General features: G+C 45.7%; 1 protein-coding gene across 1 annotated transcript; it reads left to right on the forward strand.

Moving 5' to 3' along the window:
- The first annotated feature begins 10552 nt into the window (after positions 1 to 10552).
- On the forward strand, positions 10553 to 13753 carry proca1 (protein interacting with cyclin A1). Its single transcript, XM_041798309.1, has 5 exons — positions 10553 to 11150; positions 11230 to 11362; positions 12205 to 12339; positions 12446 to 13570; positions 13741 to 13753. The coding sequence occupies exons 1-5, from the start codon at positions 10622 to 10624 to the stop codon at positions 13751 to 13753; spliced, it is 1935 nt and encodes a 644-aa protein (XP_041654243.1). The 5' UTR covers positions 10553 to 10621.
- The last annotated feature ends 3251 nt before the right edge of the window (positions 13754 to 17004 follow it).

Below are 17004 nucleotides of genomic sequence, written 5' to 3' on the forward strand. Positions count from 1 at the left end.
GTGAGTTCCAAATGGATGCCGATGATTCATTGAGTGTGGACCCACCTGTAAACTGCAATCCACCAACTGTCGAGAGGACTTGACAGGCAGTAAAAAAGCTGAAGCTTGGTAAAGCATCAGGCATGGGCAGGTTCCAGGCTGAGATGTACACAGCAGGTGGTGAAACCTCCCGCCTCTGGAAACATGCTCTCATCTGCTCTGTATGGAGAACAGGCATTATCCTACCAGCTGGAAGAGAAGCATTGCTGATGAACAGGATCCGTGATCTGCTGCTCCAACACCAGTGGCCTAAACAGTCAGGATTTAGTCCTCACTGAGTGTTTTCAGAAATTCAATAGATGGTTGCTTGCGATTTATGTTGACTTCCAGGGACGTTTGACTCTGTGCGTAGAGATGCCCTCTGGAGGATTCTGGAGCTCAACAGGATCCCACGAGTGCTTATCCAGCTAATGTCGGCCCTATATTCTGGTACAGAGAGTGCTGTGAAGTGTGGTGGCTCCACCTTTGACTTCTTCCAAGTTGATTCTGGGCTGAGGCAGGGGTGCATCTTAGCCCTTACACTCTTAAGTACCGGTATGGAATGGATAATGGGGCGAGTAACAGGGGCAGCAGACTGTGGAGTGTCATTTGACAATGTCCCGATCACTGATCTGGACTTTGCTGATGATGCTGCGATCTTTGTAGAGACTCTATCCTTGTAGGAGATCTTAACTTCCTGAGGAGGCTGAATCATTGGGAATGCACATCTCCTAGACCAAAACAAAGATCTAGGCATTTAGGGATGCCTTGGATGCTACTATAGAATCTGTGGACAGTGAGAGTGGAAAGTTATAGAGCAGTTCACCTACTTTGGCAGAGTAATCCATGAAACTGCAAGGCTAAGATTAACCACAGACTTGGACTCAGGCATGGGGTGATAGGTTCACTGGCCAAAGCGATGTGGCACTCCCAGTATCTGAGCATGCAGACCAAAGTCAGAGTCTTTCGGCCCTCTTTCTTTTCAGTCTTACTATATTCTTGTGAGGTCTGGATGTTGACTGATGGCCAGAGGCTCTGACTGGACTCCTTTGTGACAACTTCTCTCCAGCACATTTTGGGGTATCATTTGCAAGACTGTGTCTAACGCTGACATGCTTAAGAGCATGGAGATGGGAAGGGTCAGCTGCCTGATACTGGAGCGGCAGCTTTACTACAAGTACGGGGCGAGATTTCCTGAGCCTGAACCAGCTCAATGTTCACTGGGTGTCCAGGACCAAGTGGGCCTGACCAGAGCTCAGGGGTTGCCACATGCATTGTGGAGGGGTCAGCTGGGAGAAGACCTGGAGAGATAGGGCATGGACCTGGCACAGGTCTGGATGATGACCATCAGGAGACCAGTGCAGTACAAAACCAAGGTTGACACTGTGAAGCTGGTAAACCTGACCGGAAATGCATTTACAACTGCTTTTGTTTCATTTGGGATTTTTGTACTGTCTTAACCTGAGAGAATTTTCTTACTGCCTTTTTAGATACAGACCTGCTTTTGAAAGAAAACAAGGAACTTGGAGCTGATCAAACTGGAACTCAGGTCAGGTCAGGTCAGGTATGGGAACAAATACCGGTTCGGCATTTTGTTATGTCAACCTTGGTCCTGTACTGCTCTGGCCTCCTGATGGCAATCCTGGTGGCCTGCACAAGGCCCATGCCCTGTCTCTCCAGGTATACTCCCAGATGCCCCCCTCCAAAGATATTGCAGTGGCTTAACCAAAGTGTGCCACAAAGGATAATAAAGCATACAATAAACAATCACACACCTACTAATTTCTGACTCTACCTTGGATATTATTGAGTTTTTATGCATCAGCAAGAGGAAAAAATATGCTAAAAAATTCTTGAGTTGCCTAGAAAATACTTAGAATACTGGACCTTTGTCTAAAAAAAGTAAGGTGCAGATGATTTGAGGTCGTATTTGTAGGAGAGAAATAAGGATTGGTTTGGTTAGGACACTGGTAGGATATTTCACTGGATTCACTCAGGTGTGTCGGCCAGAACACCACTTAAAGCCAGAATATTCCAGAGTAGACAATAATGAGCGTTGAGATTAGATTATGGATGTTTACTTCCTTTCCATCACAGTAACATATACAATCTGCCAGCGATCATGCAGTACAACTTTGCTGTGGGTTTTCTGTGGCTTAGCTGTGGTTTAGCTGTTGTTTAGCTGTGGTTTCTATAAGGACAGAGCATAACACAGAACTATATGTAAGTATGCATCATCTTACGGCAACAGAAATAATATAGAGTAAATAAGGAAGCTATCTCAAGCTTTAAACATAAAGTCACATCATGTTAGCTGAGGAAACTATTAATAAACATGCCTGTGCTGCAATGTTGACTAATTAGCAGGGAGCTAACATCTAAACACAAACTTTACTACACTTTACAGAACTATGTTAGCGAACATAGAATGAACACAACATAGCTCTCATTATCACATTTATCACAGCACATCAGTACTCACTCCTCTCATTCACGCACAGCGAACCTCTGATAGAGTCAATCCACAGCACACTGACCGCATGGCACTCTGCACTACACTGCTTATTTTCCTGATATTATTTGCTGGTAGCCAGCAGGGGGAGCTCTTTCCTCAATAACCCTGCTATACCGAGGAAACTTAACAGCTATCTAACGATGAATGGAACAGCAGAACTAATAACTTTAAAGTAACTTTGGGGCCTTTTCTACAGCCGCCCCCAAATGTATATAATACATTTGCTCATCACTAAAGGTCACAAAGTTCTATTGTTTGGCTGCAGGTGGAGGTGTAGCATTGTCCTCATCCTTTCCAGAAGGAAGCGCAGGTAGAACCACCAGTCTGGACACTGGCCGGGTGTAGATCCTCTCCTTCACTCTCACATCAGCTGACCTAATGTGTCCATCAGGGCTGGAATGAGTCTTCACCACCTTTCCAATTGGCCAGAGAGCCCTAGGGAGATGTGGGTCAGTGATCATTACCACACAGTCCTGTGTAATGTCAACTTGTGAAGCCTGCCACTTCTGCCGAACTTGTAGACTTGGGACATATAGCCGAATGAAACGGGCCCAGAAGTGGTCTGCCAAAACTTGGGAGTGTTTCCAACGGCGGCGACTCAAGAACTCACTCTCAGGGTAAACAACTTGAGGCAGTGAACCATCAGGCCGCCCCATCAGAAGAACATTTGGTGTCACTGGGTCAGGGTCACTAGCATCTGAAGACACATAACCTAAGGGCTTACTGTTGAGGATTCCTTCTACTTCAGTGAGCACGGTGGAAAGTACTTCTTCGGGAACAGGTTGAGCACCTACTGTGGCATAGAGTGCACTCTTTACAGAGCGTATCTCCCTCTCCCATACCCCGCCGAAGTGGGGAGCAGCGGGGGGGTTAAAATGGAAGGAGATCTTCTGTGGAGCAAGGAGCTGCTGTAAGTCAGGTGCCAACCTCTGGAAGGTCTCATTAAGCTCTCTCTCTCCCCCCTTGAAATTTGTCCCTTGATCAGAGAACAGCTCCGCTGGCGTCCCTCGTCGGGCGATGAATCTGCGGAGAGCCATCAGGAAGGCATCTGTATCAATAGCTGATAGGAGGTCCAGGTGCACTGCCCTGGTGGTAAGACACTTAAATAAGATCCCCCATCTCTTCTCCAAGCGTCTTCCCACTTTGACCTCAAACGGTCCGAAGCAGTCCATCCCCGTCGAATGAAAGGCAGGTTTAAACAAGCGCAGACGGGCCTCGGGCAAGTCAGCCATCTTTGGTACCTTGGGTTTAGCTTTCCAACGTTTACAGTCAGCACAGCTCATCTGGTAACGCCTGACAGCTTCCCGTCCTCTCAGGATCCAATAGGAGCGACGAAGCTCCGCGAACACACGCTCTGGGCCTGGGTGCTGAAGGCGGTTGTCGAAGTCCTGGATCAGGAGCCTAGTCACTGGATGGCCTGAGTCCAAGATAATGGGATGCAGAGCTGTCAGTTCTAGATCTCCAGCTCGCCGGAGTCGTCCGCCTACACGGATAAGACCTCCAGCCTCGTCCAGCTCTGGAGACAGGGTGAGGAGTCGGCTGCTCCTGGAGACTGGCTTACCTGCCTTTAGGAGGTTGTACTCTGGCTGAAAGGTATCCATCTGAGCTCTTTGAAGGATCAACCTCTCAGCTTGGCGATAGTCGTCTGCAGTAAGTTGATCATTAGGACCATTAGCCCCCATGCAACTCCTGTGCAGTTGCTCCTAGGAGCTTCCTCCATGAGTCATACTGGTTCAGATCTGAAGAAGGAGGATTCGATATGGTAGCAGTGACTCCACAGAAGATTGACTTTCGCAGCTCCGAGGCATCTTCTGCTTGATCAACAGCAGAGATTTGTGGCCATTGATCTGGACTGAGTAGGAGAAAGGGGGGTCCGTGACTCCATCGGTTTGGCTCTGCAAGCTCCTTCAAAGTCTTTCCACGTGTCACATCATCAGCAGGGTTCCTTGTGGAATCGACATATCTCCAGGTGTGCTTATCGGTCAACTCTTGTATCTCTGCCACGCGGGTGCCAACGAAGACCTTAAACCGACAGGACTCCGATTGCAGCCAGGTCAGCACCGTTGTGGAGTCAGACCACAGGACTATCTGGTCAATGTTGATGGTGAGCTCTTTCTCCAGCACCTGCGAGCTGTGCACCAGTAAGTGCAGCACATAACTCTAACCGAGGCATGGACTGAAGTCGCTTGGGGGAGACTCTGGAGCGAGCCAACAGGAATGATAGATGCACCTCACCGTGTCTGTCCATGGTCCGCAAATATGCCACGGAGCCATATGCCTCTTCAGAGGCATCACAGAAGATGTGCACCTCTCTGTGAAGACCAGAAACATCCACCTCCTTTGAAAGGAATGGGCGAGGCAGGGTGATTCGAGGGAGGACTTGTAGTTCTTCCTCCCAAGCCTTCCACTGCTGCAGGAGTTCTTGAGGAAGAAGTGGATCATCCCATCCTCTGTGTTTGTCCCACAGGTGCCTGACAAGTACCTTAGCTCGAGTGGTGTATGGTAGGATGAACCCCAAGGGGTCATATTGACTCGCCAGCACTTTATATATGTTGCGCATCGTGGGCTCACCATACTCAACATGGCGATGCTTGTAGCCAAGGATGTCATCATGAAAAAGCCAGCTTAACCCTAGAGTGGATTCTGGGGCATCGGTCTTGTCATGGGCCATCCACAGCTCAACACTGGCAGAGCGAGCTTCGTCAGGTAGGTGGCTTATAACATCTGGCTCATTGCTGGCCCACTGACGCAGCTCAAAGCCTGCAGAGGCAAGAAGGGCTCTGAGCCTGTCGACCAGATGCCTCGCTTCAGCAATGGTGGGGACACTCTGGAGACAATTATCCACATAGAAACATTTCTCTACCGAAATCCTCACATCTTCACCTGGCTGGGTGTTATTTGTGACATGGCGCTGCAGGGCAAATGTAGCGCAGCAGGGGCTACACGTTGTTCCAAACGGCAGCACCTGCCACTCATACACTGCAGGGGGCTCTCCTCTATCGGCATCTCGCCAAACAAACCTGAGCAAGGAGCGATCTTCTGGGAGGAGTCGAACTTGGTGAAACATACCTCTGATGTCTCCACTGACTGCGACAGCATGCTCTCTGAAGCGCAGCAAAACTCCAAGAAGCGTGGCTCCCAATGTTGGTCCAGGAAGCAGGTAATCGTTCAAGTTGTGCCCTTGATACTGATAGGAACAATTAAATACCAGTCTGTTCTTGCCGTTATGACTCACCAGATGATGTGGGATATACCACGCTTCACGACCTTCTTCAGCAGGTGCTTCAGGGCCACACTTGATCACAGAGCCAGCCTTGATCAGTTTCTCCATCTCCACTTTGTAGGCTACAGATTTGGTAGGGTCCTTGGCCAGACGCCTTTCCACACTGCGTAAAGTGGGCATTACTGCTTCTGGAGTAGCTTGAAGCACTGGCATGGTCTTACGGCGGAGCAGAGGGGTGGCGTAACGCTGTATGCCGTCGACTTCCACTCTGACGGTCTTAGCCTCGAGGATAGTGAGGGCCTCTGTGTCCTGCTTTGAACGAGTAACTAGCTTCTCGCTTCTAAATGGAACTGTATCGACCAACCACAGCTTCTCAACATGCTTCATGAGCTCACTTACTTGGGGTGCTACTGTAGTCAGTAGACACTGTGGTGGATGGGAGAGGTGGCAGACTACACTTGCTGGTCCCTGTAGTGTCCAGCCCAGTCTGGTGTGAATGGCTGCAGGTCCTCCTGGAGGACCCAACCTGACTGGTTCAATAGGGGTGACCAAGTGGGGGTGGTCACTCCCAATGAGCAGCATGGGCCTGATGTTGGTGAAGGTGCGATAGGAGACCGACCAGATGCTTATAATTCTTCCTAAGTTGCTCCATGGGGTAGGTATGGCTCGCTAGCCCAATACGTGCAGTGGTGAATGCACCTGTGATGCAGAACTTGGTCTTTGGCTTGAAGGGTGAGGAGATTGAGAATGACACCGACGCTCCACGAAGGGTCTGTACATCCTGTCTGATGGTTCGCAGGGGTAGATCCTCTTGGATGCCTTGCACACCTAACTGCTCTGCAGCGCCTGGCAACAACATTGTTCTTTCTGAACCATCGTCAATATGGCGTAGGTGTTGATGGTTCTGTTACCGTGGTGAATGCGGATTTTAACCACCTTTAGAAGGACCCGACTGCCTTCTGTGGGCCTATCAAGGTACAGTACCTCTGTCGTGGCTCCTGCTCCACGGCTCCCCAGTGTTGGTGTTGATGATGACTCCTTAGGTGGCCTCACATTGACATCATGCAGCACCTGGAGGTGTTTCCCTTGACAGAGGTTACATGGCCTTTTCAGGTTACACTGGGCTGCCTGGTGACCCCTTGCACAACGCCAGCACCTCTTGTTAGCCTTTATCCATTCTGTCAGCTGATCCTTTGTGAGCATGGATACTGCAGTACACTGACTGAGGTGGTGTTCCTCATTGTTACAATATGCACAATATGGCTTGCTCTTATTTCCTCTGTAGTGGGAACGTGGCTCGAGAACCTCAGGTTTCTTGTCTGCATCCTTTGAGCCATGAAGGACTGTGGTTTGGCGCTTTGATTGTCGTCCCTCAGGTCGGAAACCCTGTTTCTCTCTGGCCCCTCTTACAGCTAACTGCCCCTCTGAGTCCTGGCACCATGACTCATATTTTAGCCACTCTGAAAGGTCAGTTAAGGTGTGGGTTCGCACACCCTGAGACAACAGGCAGCGGCGGAATTCTGCTCTCTGCTCTGGTGGGAGCTTACTCAATAGACGGGCGACATGTGAGCCACATTGTAGCTCTACTTCTCCATCAGAGCCTAGCGTCCTAAGGACTCCCACAAGGGACTGTATCTGAAGTGCAAACCTTTCAAATGCAGCAACATCTCCTCTTCTGACATCCGGTGCATCCATCACAGCTGCAATCCGCTTAAGTGCTATCTGATGCGGTTGGCCAAATTTGTCACTGAGGGCAGCCATGGTGTCTGAGAAGGGTGTTGGTGAATTAAGGTATGCATCTGCTATCAATCTGGCCTCTTCTAATTGTAGGTGATCAACCAACACTTGGTATTTAAACAGCTCGGATGCTTCCTGAGGTAAGAGGTTCTCTAAAGAGATCTTGAGCCGTGCAAACTCACTTGGGTCCCGGCTGGAGAAGTTGCGGATGGTGGGGCGTGGACCATGGTAACTTAGCTCTGAGGTGATAGGGTGAGTGCTCTGAAGAAACCTCTGAGCTGGAGGCTGTGTCCATGCCATACCAGGTTGCTGCTGGGGGGCTACTGATTGATAGCCAGGCTCATTCTTGTGGCCACCATAAGCTGCAGTACGCTTTGGCTCAGTAGGAGGGAAGCTGTGTGATGGTGGCCGAGGCTGGACAGGCCTAAACCAGGCAGGTGAGGGGCCAGTCTCAGCCTGTGGCTTTGCAGAAGGGAGGGCATCATGTGTGAAGTGTTGAACTCTTGGCTGGCTGACTCGTGGTTTAACAGTTGAAGGTAGCCCTATCTCTTCCCTTGGATGTGGAAACTCATCCCTTCTCTGATTAGGATGGTGTAATATTGGTGGGTCCCCAGGCTGCCATTCCTCCTCTACTGGGTCTGGCCATGGAGGTGGGGCAGGCCAGTCATCCATTTCCTCACTATCAGGTTCACTTTCAACTAGGGGTGAGGGCTGCGTCACTCCTTGCTCTAATTTGGGGATATTCGGTGAATATGGACTCTGTAGGTTCCGGACAGCATCCACAAGTTGCCTCATATCTTCTCTCAGGGCTCTAAGCTCAACCATGCCCGATGACATGCGCTGCTGAGTCTGTTGTAGGAGCTGCCTCTCATAACGAATGTCCTCCAGCTCTGATCTGTTATCCTCATGTGGAGGTCGGTGGTGCAATGCTGCAGGCTGGGTGGTGGAATGGTCCTTTAACTGCTGCCTTAACTCCCTCTCTGATGGCCACTGGTGGGCTAGCTGATTTCCACAACTGTGCTCCTGGCTCATAGTACTGTAGTCAAGGAGCATCTCTTGGGGGTCAGCATCCCATCTCAGCAGGGGACTATGCGTGGGAGATGGTAGTGAGGTGAGGGAGGTCATCCTGGCCTTACCCTCCTGGTCAGCAGCACTCCTATGTCTCTGGATGATGTGGTCTTGATAATCCACCTCATAATCTGCATAACGTGCAGGGGACGAATGTTTCGTCTGGGACGTGCACCAAGGGTCTCATACTCTGAAAATGGTTCCATCTCTGACGAAACCCAGTGTATCCAGCTCGAAGGACCATTTAATGTAGGAGAGAAATAAGGATTGGTTTGGTTAGGACACTGGTAGGATATTTCACTGGATTCACTCAGGTGTGTCGGCCAGAACACCACTTAAAGCCAGAATATTCCAGAGTAGACAATAATGAGCGTTGAGATTAGATTATGGATGTTTACTTCCTTTCCATCACAGTAACATATACAATCTGCCAGCGATCATGCAGTACAACTTTGCTGTGGGTTTTCTGTGGCTTAGCTGTGGTTTAGCTGTTGTTTAGCTGTGGTTTCTATAAGGACAGAGCATAACACAGAACTATATGTAAGTATGCATCATCTTACGGCAACAGAAATAATATAGAGTAAATAAGGAAGCTATCTCAAGCTTTAAACATAAAGTCACATCATGTTAGCTGAGGAAACTATTAATAAACATGCCTGTGCTGCAATGTTGACTAATTAGCAGGGAGCTAACATCTAAACACAAACTTTACTACACTTTACAGAACTATGTTAGCGAACATAGAATGAACACAACATAGCTCTCATTATCACATTTATCACAGCACATCAGTACTCACTCCTCTCATTCACGCACAGCGAACCTCTGATAGAGTCAATCCACAGCACACTGACCGCATGGCACTCTGCACTACACTGCTTATTTTCCTGATATTATTTGCTGGTAGCCAGCAGGGGGAGCTCTTTCCTCAATAACCCTGCTATACCGAGGAAACTTAACAGCTATCTAACGATGAATGGAACAGCAGAACTAATAACTTTAAAGTAACTTTGGGGCCTTTTCTACAGTATTTCTATGTAATAAAAAAAATCTATACCTTCTTTTTCCCTATTATTATAGAAATGAAGCATAGTAGTGTTTGATTGAAACTTTCTTGTAAATATGATACAGACACAGAAGCAAGTGCCTACTTGTTGAGATAGTTTGTCAGTTAAAATCCAAAGAAGCGACTAGAGATTGTTCTGAAAGTGGGTTAAAATGTGACATCATCATAAGAAGGCATTTTGGAGTATCTTTGGCTCAAATGTGGCCCCTGGAAGCTGCTCAGGATCGTGAGTAAGAACCCTTTTTTCTGAATCTGTTCACACTTCTGTCACAGAACCTTGTGTGTGACAGCACCAACCTTTCTCCACATTCCACCATGAAAGAGTTTCGTCCCTACTTTGTGATTTAGGTCATCCCCAATTCAAGGCCTGTTTTGTGGCATTTGAAAGATGTCCAATCTCCTGGGTTGGCACAATCACCCCATGCCTGTTACCATGGAAAGCGGAGCAGGAACCTCCTCCATGCGTGTTCCCAAAGTAAATCTCCACTTTCTGGAGGGCTGAGCTGAGCTGAGCTGAGGGGGCTGGGAGGTCACTTTCGTTCATCTCTCTCTTCATGCAGTGAAAGGAACTGGAGTCTCATGCGCTACACACCCACAAATCCACCCTATCCTCTCCGTCCGCACGTTTTCCTTCAGTCAGGCAAATCTGCGCACTGGTGCGTGAGAATCGCGGCATTCATATGGCCAAAATATGGTCAAAGCACACGATTTGTCACGGACCAATTAACCCACTCTGTGTCTGTCCTGCATTGACACATGCTGGCACAAATCTGTGGAGTGTGTCCTTTGTGTCTGTGTGATAAAGATACCTTATCCAGGCTGCATATCTAAAGAGGTTAATTCGGCTAACTCCTCCCTGCTTGGCCATTTATCGTATTAATAATCACACCACTTGCGCGTCGCCTTAAAAGTGGGAGGGCTGCTGGAGAGCGCAGGAAAGGCGCGAGGAGCTGTCTCCGTTACGCGTGGTGCTGAAAGTGCCACTCGCCCCATCATGTGGTCTGTCTTCTTCGTCTTTCTGTCTTATCTAGACAGAAACTTTGTCAAGGGTGACTTCCTAAGCTTCACCTTAGACGCAGAGAAGGAGAGCAAAGAAATGTTCTCCATGCTCAACGGCACCTTTTGCGCAAAAATGTCAGCCGTGAGGGAGAACTTCCTCTACCAGGTATCAGATGGAGCTGAGGCGGTGCGCTCGGTTGTGAGCCCAGCAGGGAAACTTGTGAACTGCTCCTTCATAGTAAGCCAAGTGCAGGTGAAGTCGTTCCTGCAGGAGTGCAGATTGGGACTAAAGGACCAGAGAGCCGAGCGCGACATGGACGCGCGTTTTACGCGCATGGATGAAGCCAAAATGATGTGCAAGGAGTTCAAAGAGAGGTCGGAGCAAGGCAGCAGGAAAGAAAAGAAGGAAAGAGGTGACTCTGTTCTGCAGGACAAGGTGTTAAAAAGATCCAAGAGAGGCTTTACTTATCCCGGGACTCTGTGGTGTGGAGCTGGAAACATGGCTGACCATTATGACCAGTTGGGTAGGTTGCATGTGGTTGGATTTTGAAGCAGATTATGTGTGTGCCAGACGTGAACCGGTTTCTGACCTCCGTGTTGCAGGAGAGTTTGTAGAGACAGACAGCTGCTGCCGTGTCCACGACCACTGCCCACATATCATCCACGCCTTCTCCTCCAAGTATGGCTACACTAACTTCAAATGGCACTCCATCTGTCATTGTGACTGTGATAATGCGTAAGTACAAGCATCATTTTATTGCTAACAGGGTTTTTGGGCATAAGGTGTCATCACTAGTGTAAACTATAAACGTCTGCATCTAGTCCAGCTGAATTCGCTGTAATTGCACCACTGCAGCCTGTAAGCAATACTCAACCAGCTATGTGTTTAGGACATGAAAAGCAGGTGCAATCAGACATAACAACATGAAACACTACACATCAGTCTGTTAAAGACTCGGTTTTGAAAGCAAAAAAAAAAAACTACAGAATAAACTAATAACTAATGTAAGAGTTACAATAATAGTAATTACTTTTGCTTTTGATTGTCTTAAATTAAAAGCTGTTTAGAAGAGGTCATAGAATGGGTTGTATGTTGCTTTTACCCTCAGTGTAAGGAGGTTTAAAAGCAAAATTAAACAATGCATTATGTTCACAATGTGTCAGAATTTCTAAGGATTACTCTCTTTATTATTTGATTAAAAAAATGCAGCTTTAAAGTCTGACAGGTATTAGTGGATGGCCAAATTTTATTGCAGAATATCTTGTAATGAAGCTGTAATGAGTTTTTGTTTTGAAATTTTACCAACAAATGGATGACTGTTTACAATAACCACTATCTATAAAATAAAGTGTGGCTTAAGTGTTTTGGTTGCTGATCAAACAGGCTTAAGAGAAAATAATGTATATGTAGGCAAATGAAATCATCTGATTAAGCCAGCCAGTCAAGAAAGATAAAATATACATCCAATGACAGCTTATTAGATACCCTACAAATGCTTGCTATCCTACAATATTTATAAATGTTTCCATCTTTGGAAAGAGACTAGAAATGATGTTTTTATCTTTCTTTCTCGGCAGGTTGAAAGCTTGTCTGAGGAAAGTCAACGATACGTCCTCCAGGGTAGTTGGTCAAGCTTTCTTTAATGTCATCGGTGTGCCTTGCTTTGAGTTTGCCTTTGAAGAGCAGTGTGCTGAGCGGCACTGGTATGGCATGTGAGTATAAGTGGGCTTCTGTGTACAACTTTAAAGTAGATTTGCAACACAGTGAACTGTTCTGAAAACTCCCAACACAACCTCCCTCTCATTCGCTCTCTTTTAGGTGTAAACGCTACGAGAGGTTCCCCATTGCTGTGGTGAAAGAGGCAGTGCCGTATGACTTTGGTGGCATTGATGTCATTGATGCGCTGACGCTGCCTCCACTCAAGAGGAAAGAGTCTGAGAAAAACCCAGAAGAAGAGAAATCTGAGAGTATGACACAGTCTACAATGTCAGGTCCTGAGGAGCCTTCACTAGGAAATGTAGTCACTGCCGCCGAGGACTTCATCAAGGTCCTGGCGACTGTCTCCACCTCTCAAAGCTCCACCGCAGAGTCTGATAAAGCAGAGATGCAAAGCTCAGAGAAAAAGAAGAAGAAGACCGTGAAGAAGAAGAAAACAAAGAAGCATAAAGGGAAAGGAAAGGGGAGGAAGAGGAAGCAGAAAGCAGAGGCAGGTGTTAAAGTTGAGGATGGTGCTGCAGTCTCCACGTCCAGTAACAAAGCAGAGGACGCCAACGCATTGAGTAACTTCATCAGTGAGGCGCACAAACATGAGCAGCCAAGCAGCAACACTAACAGAGTTGGTGACGGGGAATATGAGCCGGGGGAAAGAGAGGAGCCCTCCAATGAAGTCATGAAAGATGAACCAGCAATGGATAAAGAGCCAGTCTCCAATTCAACACCCTCAACAGACCTGAGGAAACCAGCTGAGTCAGACACCAAAGCACCGACCAAATCACCAGAACAAATCACCTTTTCTACAAGAACAACACTTATTCCTCAGATGGTAAAAACCAGAAGGCTGAGGAAAGGGAGGCGAAAAAAGGGCAAGAAAATTCCCTCTCCTGAGAAGCTTGTCGCTTACACAACCGACAACTTAAGAACCACTCCTGTCCTCTCCACTGTCACCACAGTCCCAATGGTGCTTGAGCAACAAAGCACTGGGAGTGACACTGAGAAGCGGCCTGTCTTCAGCACTGCCAGGACGCCCATTGTAATCCCTAAAGTCAAAAGAAACAGGTCAAAGGAGAGAGAAGGCAGGAAAAAAAGGAAGAAAGTCAGCCCAGCATCTCCCATTGTGGCCACAGCCAATGAAAATCCCTCTCTGGACAATCTGAAAGTGATCCCTCTGACCGGGGCTCCCACAGTGCCATCGCTGCCCGTTACAGAGCAGCCAGTTTCACACAGGTTGGACGTTTATCGAAGGAATATGAGCATCCAAGTTGCAGCTCCAAACTCTTCTTTTAGTGTTTTGAGAAAGCACAAATCAAAAGGAAGAGGACTCAGAAGCAGAAGGAGGAAAACAGTTTTGCCACTTTATCACAACAGCACTGAAACTTTGCTTCCTTTTCTTACAGCTCCAGGGACTAGCAATACTCTGAACTTCCCTGCAACCACTGCTGTAGATAACAGGCCCAAAGAAATAACAGAAACTCACAATGAATGGAGGCTTTTAACTGTTACAACAGACCCTTCTGTCATCCCAAAAACTCACAGGCAGTCACTCAGACAGCACAGAAGGCCAAGGAAGAAAGCCCTGCCACCTTCTCTCAGCAATGGTGCATCTGTCCCTAAACAAACTGAACAAACACCAATGACATTCACAACCACGCCATCCAAAGTCACCACTACTATAGAGCTTAACCTGCAGACCACTGAAAATTCCTCCAAGACAACCTTTTCCACTCCTATTATGAGTCCACTCCAGTTATCTATAGAGAGAGCTAAAGAACAATTCCTCAGGAAGAAGAGAAGGAAAGCATTAATGTCTCTTAGACAACAATGAGGTGTTACGTCAGGAGAATAGGCTACATGAACAAACTTAGCTGTTTAGGATTGCTGCTCTTGATCACTTAATGTCCACAATTTATCATATTATTTACATCCTTTAAGGTCCAACATTTAAATCACAAATGGAAAGAAGTCATATTTAAATGTGATGTGAATCATGTTTTGTAAGACTATTTGTCTGAAATAAAATCTACAAATGATTGTGAATGTATCTTACTATGCCCCTGTTTACAGTGACAACACACAGAAGCTTACATCCCAAGTATTTCCTGTTAGATTAGGTGAAAATGTAATTCTGTAAATTTCATGCTGAGAGGAAGACTTAACTTACTTTCATACCTGTACCCCACGCTTAAGATGAAGCTGCCACCAGCAGCTGTTAGCTTAAAACTATGACACAGCATTTTTGCATCTTGTTTTTTTTCCACATAACCTATTTATTTATCAAATTAAATCTTTAGTGTTAACAAGCAAGATTAAGGGATTGTGCAAGGTGGATTTTGTTAATTTTGGATAAAGCTAGACTATCTGATTACCTTATTTAACTCTAAACTTTAACAAGCTAACTGCTGCTAACACTAGCTGCCGCTAACATTAGGTTGAAATGTATGATATAAAGACTAAATTGAGATCAATATCTTCCTCATTGCAAGGAAATTCACGTTTATCTCCCACAGCGTTCGACATTTAAGCTAGTCTAAAGCTGAGAATATACTCAGATGAAAAGTGTCATTAAAATACAAGCTGAAAGTGAGCTAACAAGCTTGCATGCATGGATGGACAGATGGATGGATAATGTAGGCTAGCTGTTTCACCTGGTTCCAGTGAGATTATAAACTAAACGCTAACTGGCCTAAATTTGTTGAACTTCAAATTATATTTGTAAATTTTAGAATCTAAGACATTTTAACTCATGCTCAGCTTGATACAGTGAGCTAACCAGCTAATAGTCATAGACATATTGATGTTTGTAATTTTGGAATATACATGCTAGCTATTTACCCTGTTTCCAGTGGGTTTAGCAGCTAGCTTCAGTACTACTGGAAGTAGCTTAAATTTAGTTGAAACATTAGACTGATAACAATGTTCTCATCTTTTTCACATTAAGAAAGTAAGTATGTTTATTTCCTGATGTCTCCAACATCTCTGTGGATAGGAATTTAAGATGGAAATTAACAATAAGCTAGTAAGCATGCATGGATGGATGGCTGGATGGATGTCATTTAGGACATTGCAAGCTAGCTACTGTTTACTATCACTGTTTTCAGCGAGCTGAGAAGCTAATACTGGAGCTAGCTTAAATTTGCTGTGTAAACATAACAGTGAAGCCAACGTTTTTATTTTACTCCCACTAAGAGGGAAAACACATGAATTTTCTAGGTTTGTTCATTTGGATGGATGGATAGATGGACAGAAGGCCAGATAGATGAAGTAAAGACATATAAGACATTATAGCACGATGAAAGTGATCTAACCAGCTAGCATGTTAAAAGATGGACTTGCCACTCGCCGTCCAAGACTTTACAAAATGGGACAAACATCAGATTGAGACTCTGCATGCAGAAATGTGTAAATCCATCTACTGTGTTGAATGAAAAACACCAAATGATGCATGCAGAGCAGAATTAAGATTCATTAAAATACAAAAAATGGCATTTAAATTTTATACTTATCTTAAAGAAAGCAAGCCCAACATGCTCCATACCAAAGATCTGACCTCCAGAAAGCTTCCCCCTCAGACAGCTGGTACAGAGACTCTGTACACCTGCGGAGCCCTCAGACAAAACCAACCAGCTTAAACCAAATTATTCAACAACAAAAGGAGAACCATTTAACTCATTTTCAAGAATCAGCAAGAAAAAAAAGCAATTTTATGGAAAAGGGACAACACTATTTGTCCCTTGCAGTTGCACAATATTTAAGCACTATGACTGATCCATGGCTGAGGAAATATTTGACCATGTACAGACTCAGTGAGCACAACCTCGCCATCAAGAGGGGACACCACTGACAAAGCTGGATCCCTAAAGAGGAGAGACTGTGCACCCACTGCAGCCAACAGGAAGAGGAAACAAAGCTTTATTTTCTAACCATCTGTCCTTTATACAAGGGCATCAGAAATCAGTTCTTTCCACGTTTTACCAGCAAACAAACACAATTCACCAGTATTAACAATGAACAGAGGCTTCCATATTTGCTAGGTGAAGATCTACACTGTGCCAATGTTTCAGCACGTTATATGAGCTGTTTTAACCAAAGGACCTCAAACACAACACCACTGCAATGAACAGGACTACCTACACATATTTATATTATTCATAATATAAATATAATAATATAATAATATAAATATAATATTTTATTATAGAATTTTAATTTTTTACCATCATTTTAAAGTTAAACCCAAAATTTTGATACATATATCCACTACAATACTTTTTTTGTCAGTTATTGTTATGTAACATTTGTACACTGTTCTGGCATTGTAAACTGATGTTTTCCATGCCAATAAAGCTTAATGAATTAAATTGTAGACAGACAGACATACTGTACAGATGGAATAAAATCACTGAGTGGCACATTTTCTCATAGAAATAATTAAGGAGGGTAATCTCAATTTTAGTGGTTTAATGCTAACCAGCTTAAATCGGTTTAATTTTTTAAAACCGTTTCCTATGAAACTGGGTACACAGAAATCATGCCAAGAAAATTCTCTAAGTTCATGCACAGGTGTTCTTTTGTTCGAAGGAAAAAGGGGGCTTTGCCTTATAGCTGCCTCACTGAGTGGTTTAAAGCAGGGTCACATTCTCGGCACAGATTAGGTGCTCACT

Source organism: Cheilinus undulatus, linkage group 2 (assembly GCF_018320785.1).
Source record: "Cheilinus undulatus linkage group 2, ASM1832078v1, whole genome shotgun sequence".
Lineage (NCBI taxonomy): Eukaryota > Metazoa > Chordata > Actinopteri > Labriformes > Labridae > Cheilinus > Cheilinus undulatus.

What these genes read in the sequence shown, in the direction of transcription:
- proca1 (XM_041798309.1), top strand. Translation starts at nt 10,622, where the DNA reads ATGTGGTCTGTCTTCTTCGTCTTTCTGTCTTATCTAGACAGAAACTTT. An exon ending in TGACCATTATGACCAGTTGG is followed by an intron (nt 11,151 to 11,229) that starts GTAGGTTGCATG and finishes TCCGTGTTGCAG; the next exon opens with GAGAGTTTGTAGAGACAGAC. An exon ending in GAGCGGCACTGGTATGGCAT is followed by an intron (nt 12,340 to 12,445) that starts GTGAGTATAAGT and finishes GCTCTCTTTTAG; the next exon opens with GTGTAAACGCTACGAGAGGT.